The 24,579-nt window shown below is 37.1% G+C and overlaps 1 protein-coding gene and 1 long non-coding RNA gene across 2 annotated transcripts in view; one reads left to right on the forward strand and one right to left on the reverse strand.

Moving 5' to 3' along the window:
• The window catches only part of LOC308683354, a 90,884-nt gene that overhangs the window by 60,341 nt on the left and 5,964 nt on the right, over positions 1-24,579 (forward strand). The gene's annotated exons all lie outside the window — the stretch shown is intronic.
• LOC308683675 (uncharacterized protein) lies at positions 6,239-9,651 on the reverse strand. The gene is made up of 5 exons (XM_081354259.1): positions 9,430-9,651; positions 9,037-9,348; positions 8,790-8,933; positions 8,594-8,644; positions 6,239-8,481 (listed from the first exon to the last, which is right to left on the reverse strand). Exons 1-5 carry the CDS (start codon positions 9,599-9,601, stop codon positions 8,429-8,431), a joined length of 732 nt encoding a protein of 243 aa, XP_081210385.1. The 5' UTR covers positions 9,602-9,651; the 3' UTR covers positions 6,239-8,428.

Raw genomic sequence — 24,579 nt, forward strand, 5'->3', positions numbered from 1 at the left:
CCAAACGAAATTTTTCCTTAGAAGTCTAGTGGGGCTACATGCCCACCAAATTTCATGTTCCCCGGTGCTTCGGTGTCCCTGGTATCGTTGACGAAAAATTCAGTAAGGTGACGAAAAAAAAAAAAAAAAAAAAACTTTGACAATCCCTATATGACCGCTTTCGCTAGCTACGCTAGCGGCGGTCATAATAATTTTTTGAGCAAGTACATAACCAGCCAGTGTTCAAAACTATCTGCTTGCCTTAGCTCAAGTCAAAACGGTAAGCTTGTAATAATGTTTTTAATTCCAGTGGTACTGGTGGATATCCGTGGGAAATTCGAGCATGTCTTTGCGTAATTATGTCACATCTAAAGAAGGAGTCTCGGCTAGTATGCTATATTGCGTGTGAGGATATTGGAGGTGGAGATTTATAGCGTTTTCTCACAGATATAATTAAACTTATCAATTTGATGGCGGATCCAGAAAGGTTCAAATGACAATCACCAGTGACAACTGGAGATTCACCCGTTGTAAAATGCAAAAGACTTCGGACTTCGGAGTGGCTAAAGAAAAAAAGAGACTGCAACCGGGCACATGTGAAAAGGATAAATATCGGAAGGGCATTAAATGTAGTCATTCAATGCTGATGTTATTAACATTACCCATTTGAAAACAAAGTATAATTTGCACGGTTTTACGTGATATGATAAGCAATCGTTAGATTTAATCAGCGCAATTTACTGCAATGCCTTTTTTCCCTTAGTTGGTCAGAAAAAAAGTGGATGTTACTCACTTGTTCAGATGACATTTTCTGGTGAAAATTCTTATATTGGTCATACTTCCAAAAAGTAGAATCTGTGATTCCGAATGACAGGATCCACACCGGCGCGGTGACTGACAGCCGCACATTCTCCTCAAAACATTGGATTCATCCGCGCTGTGCCGTGCCGATGCACAACCTACGTAAAGTTGATAATTCTGCGGATAACTGCAAGTGCAGATTTCGAACAGAGATGGCGACAAAGAGGAAAAACTACGGACTGCAGCTTTAAGTATTAAAACTTAAATATTAATACTTATACTTAAATATTAAAAAATAAATGTAAATGTAAAAGTCACTGATGACTGAGTCAAAACACACACACACACACACACACATTTAGGAAACATTTTAGCATAAATCCTAAATTGGACATATGCCTACTCAGAGATGACGCAGAAAACAGATTAACAGAATGTTCCCCTGGATGAATGTCTGTGTGGTAAATTCATTCGACTTATCTCACTGTTTGTGACGATGCCTGTAACAGTTCTGAAACAATGTCTCACTTTTCCGCACAGAATTTGATTAGATATCACTTGTTTTTTCCTGTAACCTTAATCTTCTTTAGAGCATGACACTTCCCAGATTGAGCCAGATTGATTGAATAGCAATGACACTAAAAATAGCTGCAACAGGATATGATATCATAAAACACCCTTCTAGGAGATGAAAAAGAGATTTGGAGAGAAGATTAAGGAGGTGCGTACGGAACAGGGATAGTGTAATGGAAATGACAAGACTGTTTCGGCACCACTGGGCACGTCAGACACTATTTCGGCTTTTAACTGACAAAGTGCAATGTGGGCAAAGGCAGTCCTGATGGTGTAGTGATGTGACATTAAAAACAGCAACTCCACTAATTACTAATTTTGAAAGATTTTCTGTCAGTGTGTGAGGAAAATGAACACATTGTGAGAGGTCTGTATGGTTGCAGAGAACTTTTTTTAAATGTTTTCTGAGAACACAGACAACAGAACAGCATCCTTCAGACCTTCGTCTTCAAAAGGATGAGACATTCTCCTCTGTTTGTTGTTGCAAATTAGTCCTGCCACCTCTGGCATTTGTTGAAATACAGTTCAGCCGTAATAGCACTGGATTATATGCTGTCTGGGAGCATATATGCTTTTCATAAATGCCAACTCAATTGAAGTCTGTGCTGAAAGATGGGGCAGAGAAAGTAAATTACGTGTCTTTAGAGGTGAAGTCACAAATCTGCTGATTTTGTGCGTTCAAAAGAGGATTTGCAAATAATCCATAAAAGGAAAGAACTATTATAGCGAACATGGCCATGTCAAAACATTTCGGAAATTGTGGTTGTTACAGCGTGGATTTATTGAAAAAAGGCTAATGACAGAACGAGTAAGAGAAAATTATGTTTCTGAGCATGTGACTCCTCGGACCGTCCCGTACACTGTCTTTTCTGTTTTCTGCTGTCTGTTGTTATAGGCCTCTGAGGTTTGTGCTTGGACGCATCAGGCTATTTTGGGGGAAGCTGGTTTTGTGATTCCAATGACGTCTAGAACACTGCCCTCCTAGTTTAGGCCGACCCCATCTGATGAGCCTCCAGCACTCTCTGGGTCCACTCTGAACTCTCAGGCCCTGCTCCATTCATAGATAATTCCCTACTGCCCCGAAATACAGCCTGGATATTGCAGAGTCTGCTGTTATGCATGAATGAATCTGCATTTGTGTGCGTGAAGAGAGAGATACAGAGAGAGCGAGAGAGAGGAAAGAAAAAAAGTTGAAGAACTAACTTTATATGGCCCATTTAAAATTAGAGAAAAATTATATTTTTCATGAATTATTATTATCATTATATTAACATATATTATTAACATATTTAAATTATGCATACAAATTATAAATAATTATAATAATAACTATAATTATATAGTATATGAAAATTAAATAATAAAAACGCTGTATTAAAATATATAAATAAATTATATATAACACTATAACATAGATATACATACATACATACATACATACATATACAATTTATTTATTATGAAGCTGTAATACTGTATTATTGTTTGAGTCTCTAACATATTTAAATTATCCCTAAAACTTTTTTCCTAGTTTGAAAAGCACGCTCTAGAATGTCATTGTATGCTGTTAAGCCTTTTTTCTTTAAACTGTCTATAAATGTGACATAGACTGATCGTGTGAGTTTGTATCATTGCAGCTCATGTGCATCATTACATGCTTATTTGTCTGAGTTGTGCCTGTGGTTGTCAGCACTATCTGTTCCTGCTGTATAGTGTAGCAGCTCATCGCAGTATTAGTGCTCCAAAGCAGACTGGATTGCATAAACCCCTGCCAATCCTTGCTTTAGCTGGAGGATATGAGGATGATGGGCTGGCTCACGGCTGGATGGAAAAATGAATCAAATCTCTCCTGATGGATGAAAAAAATACCTTTTTGGATCTTTGACAAACACTTTTGACAAATAAAATCCATGCCAAAAGGGATTTTAGTGATGAACAAATGCACATTGAATCTAATCTTGCCTGGGATTAAATTATTTTTAAAAGCAAGAGATCTTTTCATTGCTCATTGATTAATTTACTTGGTTGGACTGTCTTTTTTATACTGTAGTTATGCTGAGGCAGACATATATTTTAGACCTAGTACAGATTTATACAGAATAATTGTGTCTTTTTGTTTGCTGGAATATCGACCGCCATTTTGTGTTTGTTGACATTTCAAGGTTGAAATCTTGGGCTTCACAACCACTAAACTTAATAATCAGCTTGTTGACTAGTGCAAAGAAATGTGGAATGGCACTCTCTGACCTGAGTAATCCAACATCCTGGTCCTGAGGCTCTATACGTCCTACTCTTCAATGTACATATTGTGTCCTTAATAACAGCTGGCACTGCATTTGATCACTGAGCAACATAGATGCATGTCTCAACACCTACATGTAATTCTGTCTCAATCAGGATCAGTTTACTCTAGATATTGCTTCAGGTTCCTGGTGTATCCCACTCAGAAGTTAAACTAGCATTTTTTGCTTCTCTAGATGGTCAGCAGTAAGCATTGATTTCCTTCTGCTCCCAAAGCCAAAAATGATATTGTCTGAAATCTTTGACATTGTTTCTAGCATAAACGTTTCACTCTGTCCCCCAATGTCTGTGTGAAGTTAGCCTGGGTTTCCCCATGCTGCCTTGCGCACAGCGCGATTTTATTCACACTGCTAGGCAGCCTGGAATCCATGGACCAGATTTTCGCCTCAGCGAGGGGACCAATCACAGAACGGGAAGGGAGCAGCAAGATGATGACGACGTCTATGCGACACACCGAAGCAGTTTGTTTATATCTATGGATCCAACATGGCAGCAGACGCGAAGTTACCTTTCGATGCAGCCTTAGATAGTGTTCGAAGTAGTTTAGAACGCAAGTTTATTTCTTCTTCTTCCTCGTCGAATTTCTGTCGCTCTACATACGTCATCTGGTATAATTGAAACGGTTGGCTATGAGCTACGTACAGGCGCATTTGATAGACATTCGTAGCGCCAAATAAACGGCTCTGGGCATTCGTAAACCACGCCTCAAATACGAGAAAATGAACATGTGGTTCCCAGACCACGTCTCAATGAGAAAGAGGTCTGACGTTAGCCAGGCTAGTGTGAAGTAGGACTGGGTTGAAAATATTAATTTCTCGATTTTAATCTATTCTCATTTTGTTAAACCTATATATTTTCCTAAAATCCCAAGAATCGATCTTTTAGTCTATGCTGTTTTCAGTTTATTGCTTGAATAAAACTTTGCTAAACATGATTGTAGCAGGCATACCATCCCATAAATTGCATTGAGCTTTGTTAATTTTGATAGGAGTCTCAAATTTAAAATCCGTTAATTTTATTACGAAATTCAAACAAATACCATTTTGGCGCTCTTAAATGTGAACTCTAGAGAGGAGCATTTTGCTGAATAAATTCACTATATTACATTTTCATTATATTTTTTCTTAACATCTTCATCAATATTAAATGTAGTCATGTGAGGGCAGACAAATGATTCAGAGACGACCTCTATGGTCATGTCAGGACAGAATATACCATAACAGTGCAGGAAGAGGGTACAGAAGTGGTCACTGCCGCCTCATAAGGATCAGTAGCAGTCGCTGCCAACTCAGGAGGAGCTGTAGCAGATGCTGCCGCCTCGGTTGGAGCTGGAGAATTATGTGCGGCCCATAAACACAAGATGGCAACTGCCATTATAGGAAGTGCAGCCGATGGCGGTAGGACCTCTGGGACCACTGGGTCCACTAGGCTGCGCTGGGTCCACCGTACTTAAGACCACTGGACTTGGAAGCACTGAGAGCACCAGACTTTAGACTACCAGACTTGAAAGCCCACTGGATAGTTGGATTGGATATAATGGTGCAGCCTCCTCAGGATGATCATGTGGGCAACATAAATACTCATATGAACTTAATTGTGAATGGTGACAGTACCAGTTTTTACACATTTTGTGTAAGGTACGATGCAAAATAGAGATTTAACAAATTTAGCTTGTTTATTAGAAGACAAACTACTGTATATTTCCCATTATACACAGTTACTCACATATAGCTCTTTATGTTGCATTATCACTAAAAAGCTTCCTTTAGAGAAAGAAATATTAAATTTTCCAGCAAGTCCATTTTACACTGACCAAAAATATAGATATTTTTGATCTCTGAAAATCACTTTTTCTGATCTTGTAAACAAAGTCCTAGGAGGACTTGAACGCAGCATGTGATCACACTCTGAGTGGTTAAAAATGAAAAGCCAACACCGCATGGGTCCATGCTTACACAACACAACTGCAAGGGTGTTTTTTTTCTTCAAAGAACAAACCGTAGCATCTCACAGAGTGTGGTAAATGCAAACAGACTTAGAGAAAGAATCTAGGATCTCAGGATAACCAAGTTCAGGAAAAGACGTGTTAGTGTGTGTTGAACCCTGTTAAATGCTACAGTACTTATCATTCAAGCCTCAGCTAGCCTGAACGCTTGACGCTGTTGGTAAACGGTGTGAGGTGAATTATTGAACAAGTTTTTACCATCAAGGAAAAAAATCGTGGCCTTGAGAATGAAGGGAAAGTTACTGACATAAGCAGCATATACTTCGCCCCTCCGCAGTGCTGTTATGTTTGATGTTTTTATGCTTTAGCTCAAGTACACATTCTTCCAAAGTTTAGATTTTTTTCCACAGTTAACCTACATCTGTGTGAAGTTTAGTTATATTACTGTCCACGAGTTCTACAGCAAAGATGTTGATTAGTTAGTAGAAGACTTTGTTATTATAAAGATCTTTCTGAAAACACTGTCTGGTCAAGTTTTGTCATGTTGGTGAGGATCTTGATTTGAAACTCTAATCTCTTTATCAAATAAATCAAAGTACAGTACAGCAACTAAAAGAAAACAGCAGCTTCAAACTCGCTGGCTTGAAAGTGACATTTGAACTTTATTTGCATATTTCAAACAATCATAAAAACATTGCAATACAGGACAAATTTTAAGCTGAGCAATGATATGCCTTCAGAACACTTGGAAAACATTGGGATGGGGGATCATTTTATTATGCATCAGTAAAAAAGAAAGGTCATGCAGCTTTAGAACAACACCAGGTTAAAATGCAAGTAAATACATAACATACAGAATTTCATATTTGGGTGAACTATTTCTTTAAGAGATAAAAAAAACTTGATGTACTATGTTCATAATGTACTGCATTAACAAAATGTGGTTTAATGACATTTAAAATCTCAACCCATCCTGAAAAATGAAAGCACAATTCTCTCTTCTTTGTTCATTGGGCTCTATATCATTCCAGAACCTGCATCTACAGATCAGCATTTGATGTTTAGCACTGCTTTCTGTGTGATACGATACTAAGTGTGGGAATAATTTATTAGATAATAATCGGTTCAATTCAGGGATTTCTCACCCAGAGGTCAGTGTGCTGTTATCAACCCATCATTTGAACGGTTTTATTTTAAAGCTTGTTTTGTCTGATTTGAAATAATTTAAAATCAACATATGAATATGTAAATCCCCTTGGAAGTTTGTTAAGGCCCTAGTTGAGTGAATATAGATTTTGCAAAACTTCTGCAGCAAAAACATTGACTAATTAATACAAATATTGTGTAATGGTTCAAATCTTTCTGAAAAATGTGTATTACATAAGTTGGTCGTTTTTTGTCATGTTGGTGACCATGACAAACAAATAGCAGCTGCTCAAAACTCTCTGCCTTGTAAAGTATCTGACATTTGAACGTTATTTATTTGTATATTCCGTATAGTTACATAAACTTTTTCTTCACTTTTCATCACTAATGAAAAGTTTACTGCTTTAGGGACACATGAGTAATGTATTTTACTTTAGAAATACAGTATTTTACATATTTTAGCATTCTTGCTCTTTGGAGTTACAATGTGCTTTCACACAAACAGTCTTTTCTGGAAAATTACTAGTAAATTACTTTTTAGAGATGTGTAAACTGGATCTTTTGAAATCAGTTATGGCAATTGTCTGTGATGAGAAGTTGTAACATCTGTAATTGACTTTTATGCTGCTATATATGTGTGAACAAAGCATGAGAAACTTATCCGAAACAGATGAACATGAATCTGACAACGTTTTATTATGTATGTTGTTGTATGTTTATCTCGGCAGTTCTGAATTAAAATGTCCGGTGAGTGCCGCTAAAAGGTTAATGCTCTATTGTTTTTGCAAATAATGTGGCACCTGCTACAATAAACCTGACCCTATTCCTAACTCAGTGGTTCCCAAACTGGTGGAAATGAGGCCACAACGCAAAGCGGTTATTTTGCTGATGTAGGCTGTATGGTACTTTGGAATAACTGAAATAATTAGGCGAAGAGGTCAAGACCTGCCTGGAACTACTTTAGCTGTGCTTTTTTCGCTAGTGGAAGTAAGCTATTTTCTGTGAATGTGCGAGACTTCTGATTTATTGAAGTCATAGAATTCAAAACGGCCTGCATATAGTGATGTCACCAGAAGTGTTTGAATAGCCATATTGATATTTCCAACCGACAGAGTTCATCATTGACTGACAGCCAAAACCTTGACCTAAAATCACTTGATTATCAATCGCACAGAATTGTTTTTTTAGGATTGAACCATGGAAGAGACTTTGTGAAACGGGTCATTTTGAACTGCAGCTAATGTAATGTAATTTAATTGTTACTTTAATGCTTATGGTCTTTTAGGGCAGGATAAATGATTTAAAGAGATTAAGATGACGACAGGTGATTTCCATAATACTAACAAGATGTGACTGGCTCCTTACACTTGTCAATGGTATCTTAATGGTAAAAAGATGGAAAGCTGTTACCTGTGTGAACAGCAGATGTGGTGTATTTACCAGAAAATTTAATCCAGAAATTGTTTCAGTAATGAAAGCGGCTATTAAAGATGTGTTGTTAATTTTTTTTTTTTTTTTACATGTATTAAAGCAAAATGACCCAGGAGATTCTGAAACGGTCTATGGATGTTACAATTTGTCTGAATAAATATGCATTTTATTCAGTGGCTTACATTTGGCTTTTCTCACACATCCAGTTATATTCCTCTGTACAAGAATGATCAGCCCATTCTCCTACAACCGTTAGAACACAGTTCTCTCTTCTTTGTCCATTGGGCTCATTCTCCATCCAGAAGCTGAAAATACAGATCAGCATCAGCATTAGATGTTCAGTGCTGCTTTCTGTGTGATATGATACTGATTGTGAGAATCATTTATTAGATATTAATCAGTTCAGTGATTTCTCACCCAGAGGTTGGTGTGCTTCCATCAACCCATTTCCATGTGTTCTCCACATCACTGTCAGTCAGACCAATCCAGACTTTAGTATAATCAAACATTTTTTTAACAAAATCCTTAGGAGACAATCAATTATATTGTATTCTGATAAAGACAAAATTAATTTAACTTTCACATCCATCTGATCTGAAGCGAGTTCACACACATATTACACTCCTTTCCTGTTCCTTTCTGTTGTTTATGATGATCAGATCTGCTCCTCTCTCTCTACAGTCTCTTCTGCTCTCAGTCCAGCTCTTCTTATCAGAGGAAATGAAGTAATAATGACATTTATAGAGAATCCACTCATCTGTAAACACAACCAGTTCAACTATTAGGACTTTATCGTCATTCATAATGAATTATGCAACTTGTTTTTAGTGTATATTTGTTTAGCTGCAGTTCAAAATTACCCATTTCACAAAGGCTCTTCAGTTCATTTGTCGTTTGGTTTAATTGGTCTCTTTGCTTTATCAGGTTGTTAATCTGGTTTAACAATCCATTGCTTTCATTTTTCAAGTTTATGTTCTTGTTTAGTAGCTGGACTCTCTCTTCTGTGAGGTTGTTGATCTTGGTTAGTAGCTGATCTCTCTCTTCTGTGTAGTTTGTGCTCTTTGTATGGATGTGAACACACAGCACTATGACTGCAGTCAGCAGAAGAACACACAGCAACACCAAACACACTGCAGCTGCTCTGGAGCTTCTGTTCCTCACAGAATCACTGCCTGAACACCACAGATATGATGTTAAATGACTGAACATGTGCCAGACTATGATGATTTTATTAAAGAAATGAATGTGATTACCTGTCTGCTGAAGCGGTTGGTGTGTGTTCGTCTCTGTCCTGAAGTCATGATCTATACTGTAACAGATATCCAGCATCAACTCCACACTCTCTCTGTTCATGTCCTGAAGTTCAGTCCTGCTCACACACTCATAAATGACCTCAGATATCGCTAGTCTTTTATAGTCAGACATTATAACACTGAGTGTTGTGTTGTTTAGTTCGGCTGCTCTGCGGGTCTCTCTCGTCTGGTTCAGCTTTTAACAACACTTACATCTAAACACAACGGAAATGACATTAGAGAAATGTGTGAAGTCAAACATCACATGACATTCTGATGTACAAGTACAAGTTTAGAATAAGATCAAGTGATGGCCTGAAACACTTTATCTGATTATATACGTTGAATTATTTATACCACAGACTCATAATTATCATTATTCTGATGAAGACCTGATAGACAAGATAAATGAGGCATCAAGTTAAAAGTGGTACAGACAGCAAAAGTGGCAGTGTGGTAAAGAGGTTAAAAGTGAATGAAGGGCAAGAACTTCAGATGTGACCACACAGCACTGGCTAAAGTAAGTGTTAAAAGAGAGGCTGAGTGGATGGAGATACTGAAGATGCTACAGGAGGAAGTGGCTGAATTAATAAAGACGTAAAGTGCAGCGTCATCTTTCAGAGTCACTTCCTGGTGACTACTGTTACATCCTGAGACGCATTGTGTATATGTGTTGGTTTGCTGGTTCCCCCCCCCCTTCCCCCTCCTCTCTCTCTCTCTCTCTCTCTCTCTCTCTCTCTCTCTCTCTCTCTCTCTCTCTCTCTCTCTCTCTTTCACAGGATTGGATCAGACCAAAGTGATCTCCAGATGTGATTGGTGCTAATGGGACCAAGGGGCAATACAAGTATCTGGAGTGCCTGAAGAGGGAGCTCTGCTCAACCTGTGATTTCCTGTTGTTCAATTGCACATCTGCTGTTGTGTGTTTGCTTACACAAGCTTGCCTGTTGGTCTGGCTGTAGTGTGCAGTGTGGATTTTGGTTTTGGTTTTGAGTTGATAAGTGGCTATCAATCTAATTTCCTTTTTGTATATTCTGTATTTTAAATATCTTATCCACACTTGGAAGCTGTAGTGGAAGCTAATTTCTTTTGTAAATACTGTTTTCTCCTGTTTTTCATTAGATAAGGTATTTTTTTGTTTTCTTTTGTAAGTGAATTTACGTTTTCTGTTAGGAGTTTGTTTCTTGTTTTGGCCTTTCCTCACCCCCGAAGTTATGCTTTCATGTGTGATTCTGTAAATAAGGGTACAAAAGGATCTTTGGTTGTTAATTCCAGTTTTTGTTGCGGACTCAACCTAGACGGGGTCGTAACACTATAGAGAAGAAGTTCATCAGAGTGAGTCTATACAGTCATCAGTAACACAGATGCAGACAAACATCTGTAAAGTAATCCAACACTTGCTCTTTTACACTTACTTGTGCTAGTTTGTTATATAGACTACAATTCACAGGGTCTCTCATGACAAAAGCACCTGCTAAAGGATTAAATGTTAATGATCACAGAATTCTGCTTCCTCTACATTAGTCACATTGATGGACAACATGAGATACAGACACTCAAACACATGGACAAAATAAGTGTATAAAACATTTATTTATTATAGTGCCACAAGTGATTGAATATTTATTTGGTAACGCTTTACTTAAAGTCTCTCTATAATTCCTTTTAGTTATTTCTTGTAGTTCAACTTATAAAGCATTGAATGATCTCATGAATAATTGTAACCACAGTCATTCTAATATATTCTAATACTTATGTTGCTCCTTTATAATGCATTAAAACATGACAAACAAACAATTTCAGATGTAACAAAGAATCTGCAATAATTATAATGCATTTTAACTTTGGTTATAATTATTTATGAAAAGATAAAATGCATTATAACATACATTATGAATACCTTTATAATGCATTATATATAAAGTATTTAAGTACATTTTACTGAGGAAGAGAACCTATGAGTGTATATTTTGCTTAGTTTGTCTTAAAGAGAGAAAGACCTTTATGTCTATTTGTAATTTACAGCATAAATAATATGTGATTTAATGACTTGTTTTAATGGTTTTCTCACAGATCCATTTATAAGAATTTTTACATGGATAATCAGCCCATCTTGGTGAATAAGTTAGAGCACAGTTCTCTCTTCTATATCCATTAGGCTCTCCAGACCTCCAGAAACTGAAATTACAGATCAGCGTTAGTGCTAGTGATGTTCAGTGCTGCTTTCTGTGTGATTTCATACCTGTGAATATTACTTTTGGAAAAAAATCAGTTGAATTCAGTAATTTCTCACCCAGAGGTCAGTGTGCTGCCATCAACCCATTTCCATGTGTTCTCCACATCACTGTCAGTCAGACCAATCCAGACTTCAGTACCACCAGAAATTTTCTGAACAAAATCCTGAGAACAACAATTATATTGTATTCTGATAATGACAAACTTCAACTGACTTGATATAAACATAATTTCACATCCATCCAAAGCAAGCACACACACATACGCATACTTTCCATAGACATAATGATTTGTATACTGTACAAACTGATTATATCCCACAACCCTCACAGAAAACATTCTGCACTTCTACATTTTCAAGAAAAAATATATAGTCCCATATAATAACCCATAACGTTCGGTTTACCAGGAACACAGGTGACGCAGACGCTCTTTTATAAAACTCAGAATTCATAAACATTCATAATCTTTTCGTGAGAAGATCAAATATGCGAATAGATACGAAGAGGGTGTGCAATTTTTAGTGAATGAGACCCACTATCTTTCACTCACTTGTTCCTCTCTGTTGTTTATGATGATCAGATCTGCTCCTCTCTCTCTACAGTCTCTTCTGCTCTCAGTCCAGTTCTTCTTATCAGAGGAAATGAAGTAATAATGGCATTTATAGAGAATCCACTCATCTGTAAACACAACCAGTTCAACTATTAGGACTTTATCGTCATTCATAATGAATTATGCAACTTGTTTTTAGTAATGTATATTTGTTTAGCTGCAGTTCAAAATTACCCATTTCACAAAGGCTCTTCAGTTCATTTGTCGTTTGGTTTAATTGGTCTCTCTGCTTTATCAGGTTGTTAATCTGGTTTAACAATCCATTGCTTTCATTTTTCAAGTTTATGTTCTTGTTTAGTAGCTGGACTCTCTCTTCTGTGAGGTTGTTGATCTTGGTTAGTAGCTGATCTCTCTCTTCTGTGTAGTGTGTGCTCTTTGTATAGATGTGAACACACAGCACTATGACTGCAGTCAGCAGAAGAACACACAGCAACACCAAACACACTGCAGCTGCTCTGGAGCTTCTGTTCCTCACAGAATCACTGCCTGAACACCACAGATATGATGTTAAATGACTGAACATGTGCCAGACTATGATGATTTTATTAAAGAAATGAATATGATTACCTGTCTGCTGAAGCGGTTGGCGTGTGTTTGTCTCTGTCCTGAAGTCATGATCTCTCACACAATCTGCACTCTCATAGATAGCCACCACCATGTCAACTCTCTCGCTGTTCATTCCATTAGACTCATTCCTGATCACATCATCATAAATACCATTAGACATTTCTGCGATTATTCTGTGATAATGCTGGATGTTCTTTCAGTCATTCAGCTCTGCCCGTCTCTTCTGCGTTTCTGCTTTTTTCATTGCCTACAACTTTGTAAACAACGAAAATGTCAAAAAATAAATGTGTGAAGCTCAAGATCACATGACATAAAACTAGAATAAGTATGTTAAAAGCTATTTAAATCTACAAATGATGTCCATCAACAGATCAGCATTAGATCAGTGCTGCTTTCTGTGTGAAACGATGCTGACTATGAGAATATTTTTTAATAATCGGTTCAATTCAGTGATTCAGAAGACATGCACTTCAATGTCAGTGAAAGTTCAGTCCTGCTCACACTCTCATAAATAAACTCAGGTAACCACATCTAATGCTAAATGCTTTCTCTGTTTAGTTTTGCTGCTCTGCTTATCTTTGCCTGTTTGACTTTTAACACACCAAACAACGAAACAAAACTTTTATGTGTGAAGTCCAAGATCATGTGACATAAGTCTTAAGTATAAGAAAAGTTTAGATCTGATAATTAAGAACATGATTTGAACATCCACATTTATTTAGATTATTGTTTTACTGTGACAGGATTTGTTCTTTATTTTACCACCAAGTTCAAAGCAATGTATTGGTGATGCATGAGTCAAACTAACATTCTGTAGCTGTGATAGTGCAAGAGAGCAAGTTATTTTAGCCTCGTCAAAACTTCAGGAAATGTCCACCCAGCGGTTGCTGTGACAGTCTGTTTTTACACTAGTTTCATTCTCTGGGGTCTGTGGTCTCATCCTCTTCCCTTTTTTATTCTTTGCAGTTTATCAATAGGCCCTACGCTGTGCACAGAGGAAAATAAAGTATCATTAATGAAAATACATGCTAGAATTGTTTATAAGTACAGTCAACTCAATGTTGAGAAGTCCTCAAACAGCAATGAATAAAATATGCAACCTTAATTAAAAGTTCTGTCTGCACTTGGATGCTTTACATGCGGCAACAAAACGATGTAATTACCCTTGTGTGCCGTGACTAAGATGAAATGTTTTGTTTTGAAATGGGAAAAAAATGAGCTTGTATTGCCTCTGATAATAGGTAACATTTAAGATGCAGTCCACACCCCTAACAAGGATTTGAAAGTTTGGAGCCTTGAGGAATTTTAATGTTTTGAATCTCATTAGAAGTGACCTATTTACACTGCATTAGAGAATTTATTTTCTGCTTTATACACACACACACAAACTGAGATGAATTACTATGCAGTACTTAAAACAAACAGAATAAATCTATGTCACTAAGAACTTCTCTTTTGCTCAGCATTGTGTCAGGTAGGGGTCAGAGATATACTGGTAGACCGGTGGAAATTCCACAGCTGATATGAATTTTGTATTATCATCTCCATTGCAGTTATGTTCATGTGGCGTTGTAACAAAAGTATAAGAGTGTATGTGCAGTATTGGAGTTGCAGCTGTATCAGAAGGCCTTTCAGACTCCAGTACTACACATACACTATTATACTTTTGTTACAACGCCACATGAACATAACCGCAATAGACATAATAATACAAAATTAATTTCGGCTGTGGAATTTGTATGTTCTGTCCGTGTTTCCTCTGTGTTTCCCTCATAATCCAAAGACATACAGGACAGGTGAATTGGAGACTGTTAGTTTGCCTGTACGTGCGAATGTGAATACTGAATTGCCATCTGTCCAGGGTGTTTTCCTGCCCGTGATGCTGGGAAAGACTCCAGCCTCCCCATGACCCTACACAGGACAAGCGCTTTGGAAAATGTATGGGATAGATGGATGGCTGGATTCAATTCAAATGTGCTTTTATCAGTTTTGAAAGCAGTGTGTTAACGTGCATAATGTGCTGCAAAGATGAAGTATGAATGACAAAAGTGTTCATGGATTTTAGAAAAGGTGGTCACTGAATGCATTTTGTGTGAAAGCAATGAAAAATGATTCACAGTTTGGTCCGCATAGACTTCTGTTTTGCTAAATGTGTTGAAGAGTTTTGAAAATGTGGCTTCAGTATTGACGACGCTTGTTAGCAATTGAAACAAAAAAACGGTAACTACTTGTAACTCCAGCTTGTAATGGCTCTCCCTGCCTCTAGTTGGTGCTGAGCTGTAAAGACTCTCCCAGCCACTAGGTGGACCCTGCTTCTGTAAAATTCATTGTTGCCACTCATTAGTATTTGATTTCTCCCACCTATGGGGGGTCATAGCTTGTTTGTGTTGGCCTATTTAAGCATGCCTCTTTCTTTCAGTTGTGTTCAGACTTGAGCCTACTATGCTTGTATTTTCCTTGCCAAAAAAGCTAAGTCTGTTGTATTTTTGGATTTGCACTTTGGTGTAGTGACCGAAAGCAATGCAAAATTCAACCACGGACAGAAAGCAGAGTGGGAGCTGGCCGGGACGGAATCTGAGGCTTCAGCGTGAGTGTTGAATGCCTGAATTAATCAGGGCTTGTCTTAACACTTGTGACTGAATGGGTCGGGGTGAGAGTAGGCCTCAGTATCTTGGCATCCGAGGACAAATTAGATGGGCCGATGCCCCCGAGATAATGCTGGGGCTCGCAGCGGTGTTAGGTGGAGGGAAATTGCTCCTTAGGCTGGCGCATTGAGGCAGAGAGTCCCCAAGGACGAAATATTCTTTATCGGATAGGAAGAACTCAATTTCGGATGTGTTGGGCACTTAGAGTGGGGCCAAATGCAGAAAATTGTAGAGAACAATAGGTGAGTCGGGGATATATATATATATATCACACAACTAATGCATTATATTTAAAATCTTCTGAAGTAATTTGATAGCTTTGTGTTTTTTCTTTATAGAGAAGAGCGGCTTAAACATTCTGCTAAAGATCTCTTTTTGTGTTTTTCATTTCCATTCATTTGTATCTATTTTTCCTGTTTGTTGTTTCTGTTTATCATTTGCTTTTATTTTTTACTGATCGTTTACTTGTCTTTAAGAAGCTTGAACTTTTTACTTATGGGCTAGTATTAGGTTTTCCTTTGCTGTTAGAATAATTGAATTGTGAACTTTGTCATCTAAAATGCTGGCGTCATAACCTTATTTCCAGGAAAAATAACTATATTGTGATCTATTTCGTTATTATGAAATAAATGACATGTATTGAGATTTTGGTCATATAGCCCACCTTATGTAAGAGATATACTGCTGTGAGAGAGAAATAAACGGAGAGCACTGGCATCCGTTTTAACCTTTGTGCCCTCTATCTTTTACTCTCAGTATTTGTCTGTGTGCGAGAGTGTCTTCACCACTCGTTACTTCACCTTTCAACTCCAAGTCTTCTCCAGGTGTTATTCTGCCTTTTAGCAGGTCGTATCCTGTGAACAGCCACCTGTGGGTCACAAAGCAGCTCCCTCTTGTCCATCCCCACCATCTGCCCGACACACCAATATACACACCTGCACACACATGCCGACATGACTACTGATGAATACTGAGTATGTGACACCATTATTTTCTTTCCTCGGTGGCCGTAAAATATAGTTTGAAATGTGTGCAACTGGTTCAAATCTCCCAAAGTTGTATGTTCAATTCTAATACTGGCAAAGTATTTGCATCTACTAAAAGCATAAAATGTTTAAAAAAAATAGCTTGTCCAGATGTTTGGTTAAAGGAGAACTCCGGTCAATTTTAACATTGAGCTCATTTTTTTGTACATTTGGAGTGCTGTCAATACAGAGAACAACGACAAAAATCGGTGTTGCCTACACCGAGTTATTCTTTTTTTTAAATTTGCACCCTGTTGACTTCAATGGGGCAAGTACTAAACCTGCTTTTAGCCTCTTAACATCCTTGATGTGTCATTACAAGTGCACAGAAAATGTGAGTGATTCCTTCTGAGTGAATACGAGTGAATCTGACTGCAGTAGATGTGAAAGATATGTATAAAAATGATGTTATTTAAGCCAGCGCAAATACCTGTTTACATCCTGTTTTTCGGTTGAAGTCCAAAGTAGTCGATTGCCGTGTTCACGCGCGTGATCATTGGTAACTAAACCTATGCGCGTGAACTCGGCAATCGACTAAAAAAACAGGATGTAAACACAGGTATGTGCGCTGGCTTAAATAACATCATTTTTATACATATATTTCACATCTACTGCAGTCAGATCCACTCGTGTTCACTCTGAAGGAATCACTCACATTTTCTGTGCACTTGTAATGACACATCAAGGATGTTAAGAGGCTAAAAGCAGGTTTAAACATTGCCCTATTGAAGTCAACAGGGTGCAACTTTTAAAAATAGAATAACTCGGTGTAGGCAACACCGATTTTTGTCGTTGTTCTCTGTATTGACAGCACTCCAAATGTACAAAAAAATGAGCTCAATGTTAAAATTGACCGGAGTTCTCCTTTAATGTATATTATCGTAATTTAATTTCAGTACATTAAATTGGGGCTTTTTCCTATTAATTGTCACTTTCTCTGTGGATTTAAATGGCAGGAGTAGCAGAAGTGTCCCACAGTGTGAAGGAAATTATTGTAGTAACAACGCTACTGATTAACAGGCTGATTGCTCGATACTGATTACTATAGCACTTCTGATTAAATACAGAATACACAAGCACAATTAATCTGATTACAGCCTCAGAGGACTGTGGCAGACACCAAACTGTCTACTTTTATTGCAGATGCAAGTGAAATGATCAGTCTGGTAATTGTATTAGGCCTAAGACAAACAATATCTCATCATGCACTTCAGTCCTGATTGATTGTAAATAATTTGTGGTGCTTTATATTATAAAATTGACCATTTTATTGAAATGGAGTCAAATAGTGACCAGAATGCTTAGGGTGGGCACTTTTGATTAAAGAAACCAGCAAGAAACATCCTAGCAACGCCCTAGCAACCACTTACTGTAGCATAATTGTGGTCTTGTAAAATATAAAAATGTATAGTGCTCTATAATCAGTTATTAATGATGCTAAATTCTTGTTATTTGGTCAATATTGTAAACCGCTTATGTATATTACAAATATTAAGCAGATATTTTCAACAGTGATAATAATAATAATAATAAATGTTTATTGAGCAGCTTATTAGCATGATTTCTGAAGGATCATGTGAATGAAGACACGAGTAATGATGGAGAAAATTACTATATATATATATTTATATATATTATTTCAAAATATTACAGTTTTTACTGTATTTTTATTCATATAAATATAGCCTTGGTGCATGGCGTATGAGACTTATTTCAAAAACATAAAAAATATATATATTATTACAAAGTTTTGATCGGTATAGTGCATGTGCTCAAAATCCAGGAAATTCTATATTATTATTTATGTTTTTATTGTGAAATGTACAGAAGTGTGTAAGAATTAAGCTATTCTTTTTTAACACAATGTAAATGAATGGGAACTAGTGGCTGTGAAGCTTCAAAAAGGATAAAACCCATCATAACAGTACATCACACAACCAATGCATTATATTCCAAGTCTTCTGAAGTAAGTTGATAGCTTTGTGTGACGAACAGAGTAAATTTGTAGATATTCACTGAAAATCATATTTGACAGACATGGTCAAAGAAGAAAGAAAGTAACGCATGTTTCAAAATAAATAGCAGTCCAAAATAATAGTAAGTCAGTAAGCCTAAATGATTTCCGAATTTTCTTTTCTGGATGAACAATTGCTTTCACTTCAAACTTAACAGAGCAGGAGGGTACCACGAATGAAAAATAGAAAAAGGAATGTGTCAGACACTATAATCTCTTAAGGCCCCCTGAAGGGAGGATGTAAAAGAGAAATAAAAACAGCAGCTTCTTAAGATGTGCTGCTTAATGGATTTTGGGGAGCAGAATCAAAGTGGCAACAGAGAGATTTTTTTTTTCTTTATGGTGTGTGTGTGTGCGCGCGCATGTGAGAACCGCTGAATATGCATCTCTTTTAGTTCAGGACAATCATCTGTATTATGCTGCCTGGTCCCAAGGACAATTCCATTGAAACATTCAACAGAAATTCTCATTTATCATTAAAAGCTTCGGTGAGAGGCTGGAGCTCAGTTTTGTGTATCACACACAGACTAAAGCCAGAGTTTACAGTTTACAGTATTCATCTCGATGTGTTCCCTTCTACTGCATTACAAGATAATTTACTGTTCTTTAGCATTACTATTGATTTGTTGGCTCTTTCATGAAACTACAAAGCTAAAACTTCACTGAAGTGGGTTTGCCTCAGTCCAAGTTTGCAGTTCTTATCCCTTTTTTTCCCCCATTGTGTGTTTCAGCTTGTTTCTTTTGGTTTCGTACAAGTTGTAATTATCTTGCAGATATGATGGTTTGTTAAACAATCTTCTTTATCTGTAGTTTCTTTGACAACACTGACTCATTTTGCGACAAAAGGAGCCTGCAGACGCTGTTTTCTTTTCTAGGTGGGCGTTGAGTCTTTGTGCTTCAGCACATTGTAAAAATCATTCTGTAGAATCAAGTAAGTAATGCTGCAAAATAACTAAGTTATAGTTGTTTTGATAAATTCACTTATTCAAAATTCTAACTTTAATATTGCATTCCAGTTCAGCTATCACAGTACACTCCATTTATGTTAATGTTTTAATTAGTGTTAAAGTTTGTGTTTTTATAATTTAGTTATTATTTCTGTTCTTTATTTGTCCTTTGAATTAATTAATTTATTTTTGTTAGCTTTCACTAGTTTTTATTATAGTTTTAGGCTATTATAGTATTAGTATCATGTAAATATTTTTTGGTGCTTTGCATGTTTCTAATGGTTTTTAACTAAAAGGAATTTATTGATTATTTATTTTATTTATTTTCTCATCATAAATGTCACGCCTGTCCACTGGAGTGCTGCTGATAGCCACCAGACGAAACTCCTCCTTTCTCCTTGGATCGTATTATGAACTGCATTTCCCATGATTCATTGCCTAGACTCATTATCTGATTCTTGCCACCTATGTGTGATTATCTCGCTTATGTTTGTCTATTCAAACCCTGTGTGTTTATTCACTTGTTGCAAAGTCTTGTTTATGTTACGTTGCATTTCTGAACGCTATTTCTGGTTTCTGTGTCATAGTCTTTATCTTTTGCCTGGCTGTCTCCATGAATTTCCCTGTTTGCATGTGCCTTGGACTTGTTGGATGGTTATTTTCTGGATGGTTTGCTCTGTGATTTCGACCTTATACCTGATTACGGTTATGGATTACTCTCACTAAAACAGCATTTGGTTATTCAACCCAAGATGGGGGGTCAACTGGGGAGTTATTCAACCCCTCAGAGCAGTATATGTACAATAAAGTGTATTTTTGGTCAGATTTTCCCAATTTATGTTTTAATTCAGTTAACAAATGTTGTCGCTTACTTTCCAATTTAAAACTATACATAAAGGAATAATCCGTATCTCTTTAGTTAACACAATTTAAAGGGGTCATAGACTGGATTATTTTACTATTTTATCATGTTTCCTGGGTGCCCTTAGAATGTTAGTATGATTTTTAACATCAAAAATAATTTATAAATAAAAGGCATTTTTCCAAGCCTGATTTTAGCCTCTGATTTGAACGCTCTGTTTTGGCCGTGTCTGCTGTGAGACTTCAGTGTAAACGCCCACTGCTTCGATTGGCTGACATGTTTGCATATGAAATAGCTAGTATTACATGTGGAACTCTCTCTGACACTTTTGCTATTACAGCTATCAAGATTAAGGAATCGTGAAAAGTATTGATCATAATGATCTATTCCCATCACATGAAAGGTTGACAGACAGTCTGTTGATCGCGTATGAAATTACACCTCTGGCTTTCACTAAATAACAATGCAAACACAATGTAAATACAGTAAGAGCTTCGTTTTACTGTAGGCTACATTGTAACAGCGTCATGATTTTGTGATGATTGATTTCAACGAGTTTTGGCAAGTGTCCAGATAAACTCGCACTATTTGATTGGCAGCTTGAGCAATTGGAAAGGGAGCGTTCTTTGATGGCTTTTTTATATAATTTAATCACAGTTTTAATAAGATTATTTTCATCCTACTAAGAGAAACGACGTGAAGTTGATTGTTTAGTCACTGGCTTGATTTACTGATGCATAAACAGTATTGAACGATATTTTGAGAGATAATCTGTCTGAACTTGAATAATTACATCAGAAATCTCTGATCACAGATCAGGCATTAGAATAAACATGACTACTTACATGTTTGTGGCGTTGCTGACAGGTCCATATTGAAAAATGTGTTTGCAAAGTCTGCGCCGAAATTTACCAAATAATCCACAGTGAAATACACCGAATACAAACAAATAATGCAGTGCTGAGATCAACATTCACATTGTTGGGGGAAAAAAAACCCCACTATCCTAGCATTAGGATCGTTTGGAAGATAATGGTATTGATCCTGTATCAATCTTTTCTCGTTCTCATGTCACTGTTCACTAACGCTCCAGTGGGCGGGGCCAAAGCTGAAGTGTGACGTCACAAGTCTCCACTTTTTAGTTCCTGTCGTTTGCTGGGCTTGGTTTCAATAAAAGCAGTTTTTGGAATAACAAGAAAGTTTTGAGTTTTGAAACTTACAGGGTATTTTTATAGTAACGAACTCTTAACTGTCAAAGGATCAAGGAACATCTGAATTCTCATTCTATGACCCCTTTAAGAAATTTAAATTATTCTTACCTAAAAGTATCAGTCATATAAAATTGTATGGCAACATGACATTTTCCTTTTAAAGTGAACTAATTTTTTTTAAACGGAGTTCTAAAACCTCCTTCTTTCACTGCAGATAGGATCTTTGGGGGATTTGACACCCACTAGGTCAGTCCCACCCTGCTGTACTTGCAGACAATTGACGCATTTTTCAAATGGCAAAGCCATAAGTGGTGTAGGAGGAGAAGCATCAGTAAGAACACCATGTCCAAAAATCACATCTTATACAACAGGCAGGAGAGAAACAGGGGGTTTTCCCTTCACATTCATCCTCTCTGCTCCTCTCATCTGCTTTGTCCTCACCCTCATTCATTACATCACAATCAAGTAGATTGAAAAGTTATTTTCAGAAGTTGTAATCTTTTGGGTCTTTTAGGAAAAGAAACCCCAAAGTTTGGCTCACCCAGAAAAACAATTGTAAAGGCACATTTTATCAGGCGGCAAAGCTGTCTATCATAGATGTATATGGTTTTGCTGGAGTCCCTCACGTATCACTGCCGAATGGATTGAAGAGCAGGACATTAGTGAATGTCTCAAACTCCTTAACTAATATGACTATCTTACATAATCCCTTGATTTTATTTTCCAGGCAAATTTAGTATGACAGTTTCAATTTACGGAATGAATGCTGTACATCACGTGTACAACGTGTTTGGTTGCCCACTGTGCAGTTTTATTGTGTGTCTGCTTTTGTACCCATAAAATGGTCAGTTTTTCTAAATTTATTTTAAAACCTATAGAGCTGGTAAGTCCCGCCCCTTCCGCTAATCCCCCTGGACCTCAAAGTTGAAAAACCGTCAATGCAAGTGAATGGGAGAAAATAATTATTTTCTGGTCCTGTTTGAATTGTGCCATGAATGTGAACATATGTTGTCTGTGAATTTTTTATATAACTTTTCGTGTAAAGAATGATACAATTTAGCGGGTAGAAGTTTGATACGGTTAGACTTTGTGTGAGAGCACTTTGTGGACTACAACTCTCGACGCGTTTGAAACGTCACCACCACTAGCACACGGACTAGCTCACGGATCCCGCTAAACATGGCTGTGTCTTTGGTGCACTTCACCTCCTTCTTTCAGGGAGAGGACAAAATCGTTGAAGTTGGTGAAAACCACGGGTAAATCAACTTTATGGGGTGACATCACAAAGGCGACATGTAGTCTTTCTCGTTATGTCTTTTCCACAACTGCTAGCCGAAGAATCATACCAAATACTGTCAAACCCGTAACATGGAGAGTTATATAAAAAATTCACAGACAACATATGTTCACATTCATGGCACAATTCAAACGGGATCAGAAAATAATTATTTTCTCCCATTCACTTGCATTGACGGTTTTTCTACTTTGAGGTCCAGCAGGGTTTTACGGAAGGGGCGGGACTTACCAGCTCTATACTGTTTATTACACAACTGCCGATTTATATTTTATACAACAATTCATGTTAATTTATACTCTACAGTAAATGTGTTTCGAAGGCCAAAATCAATTTCCCTTTAGCTGTGTTGTTAAAACGATTTTCTTAGTCTTAAATAACTTCGCAATAGCATAGTGTCCTCCAAAGTCTACTAGTTTGTGTATTATTTAATGCACATGAAAATTAAACGAAAGAAGGGAGAGTGGGGCCATTGCGAAGGAGAGCAGTGTTTGACAAATTAATCATGACTCACAATTTCATGAATCACAATTAACAACATTACTGAAGCATTCTAGTGAGGCGAAATTGCTCAAATCCACAGCACACACTCCAAATGAGATTAGGGTGGGAAGTTTCTGGACCAACCACCTCTGCTTGGATGGACTGGGAGGCGTTTGTGCATCGGAGAGAGAAGAGAGCTATTCTCCTGTTGTCACATATTGAAATATGTGAGAATAGGAGAAGAGGGGGAAGTTCCTTTGCTGATTTCTATAGAGTCTCCCACTCTACATTATGCAATTATACAGTACTCTGCGTTTTTTTCCATTTCCATGCTTGACTTCCAGTCTTGTCTTATCTTAAAGATATCATAATAATCATCATTAATCTGTAATTTATTCAATATAATGCACTCTAGATGTTCCAAACATGGTTCATTCTGCATGTTATCATTGTATTGATATGATCAAAACTGACTGATCAGTTGAAACTTCATTTTCGAGATTTGATGTGCCTCCAGCATCTGTAAAAGATTCCAACTGAAGTCTCTGCAGCTGTATGTTGATGCTCAAGGAACTTAAAAAAAGGACAGTAAAATTCAGATAAGACTCACTTCATAAAAAACACCTACGCACATTCATATAGATGTGCAAAGTCAGCAGTTTAAGGACAGAAATGATTAAACTGGTAATATATGTGGGAATATTAGCACTCAAAAGTCCAACTACATGAGAACTGGTAAAGATTTGAACCTTCTGAGTGCTGAATAATGCTAACGGCTCATGACAACTGTTCATTCATCATTTAAGCATTTGAAGTTGGCTTTGATATTAAAGCTTTGACTCAAACTTTTCTTATTACTTTGAGTTACAGAGTCTCTCTCTCTTCTTCCCTAGACATTAACTGCATATCAATTTGCAAACTTATAGACTACTATGCGCTAAAAGTATGTACTTCACTGATGATGGGAAAGCTTTAGCTAAGCATAACAAAGCGTTAGCATCGGTATTGGGACATGCTAACCAGTCTTGTGTAAACTTATGTTGAGATGAGATAAACACATGAGGAGAGTCTCCGCAAAAAGAGTACATGCTTTAAGGGCGTAGTATAAGTAGGCGAATTGGAACTCAGCAATGAATTGGTGTCTTGATATCACAGACCCCATTTTGACATTTCCTTATAGGTGTTAGCATAGTTATGTATTATTATTTATTAAGCATAG

This window comes from Scardinius erythrophthalmus (assembly GCF_964197995.2).
Source record: "Scardinius erythrophthalmus genome assembly, chromosome: 23".
Classification (NCBI taxonomy): Eukaryota; Metazoa; Chordata; class Actinopteri; order Cypriniformes; family Leuciscidae; genus Scardinius; species Scardinius erythrophthalmus.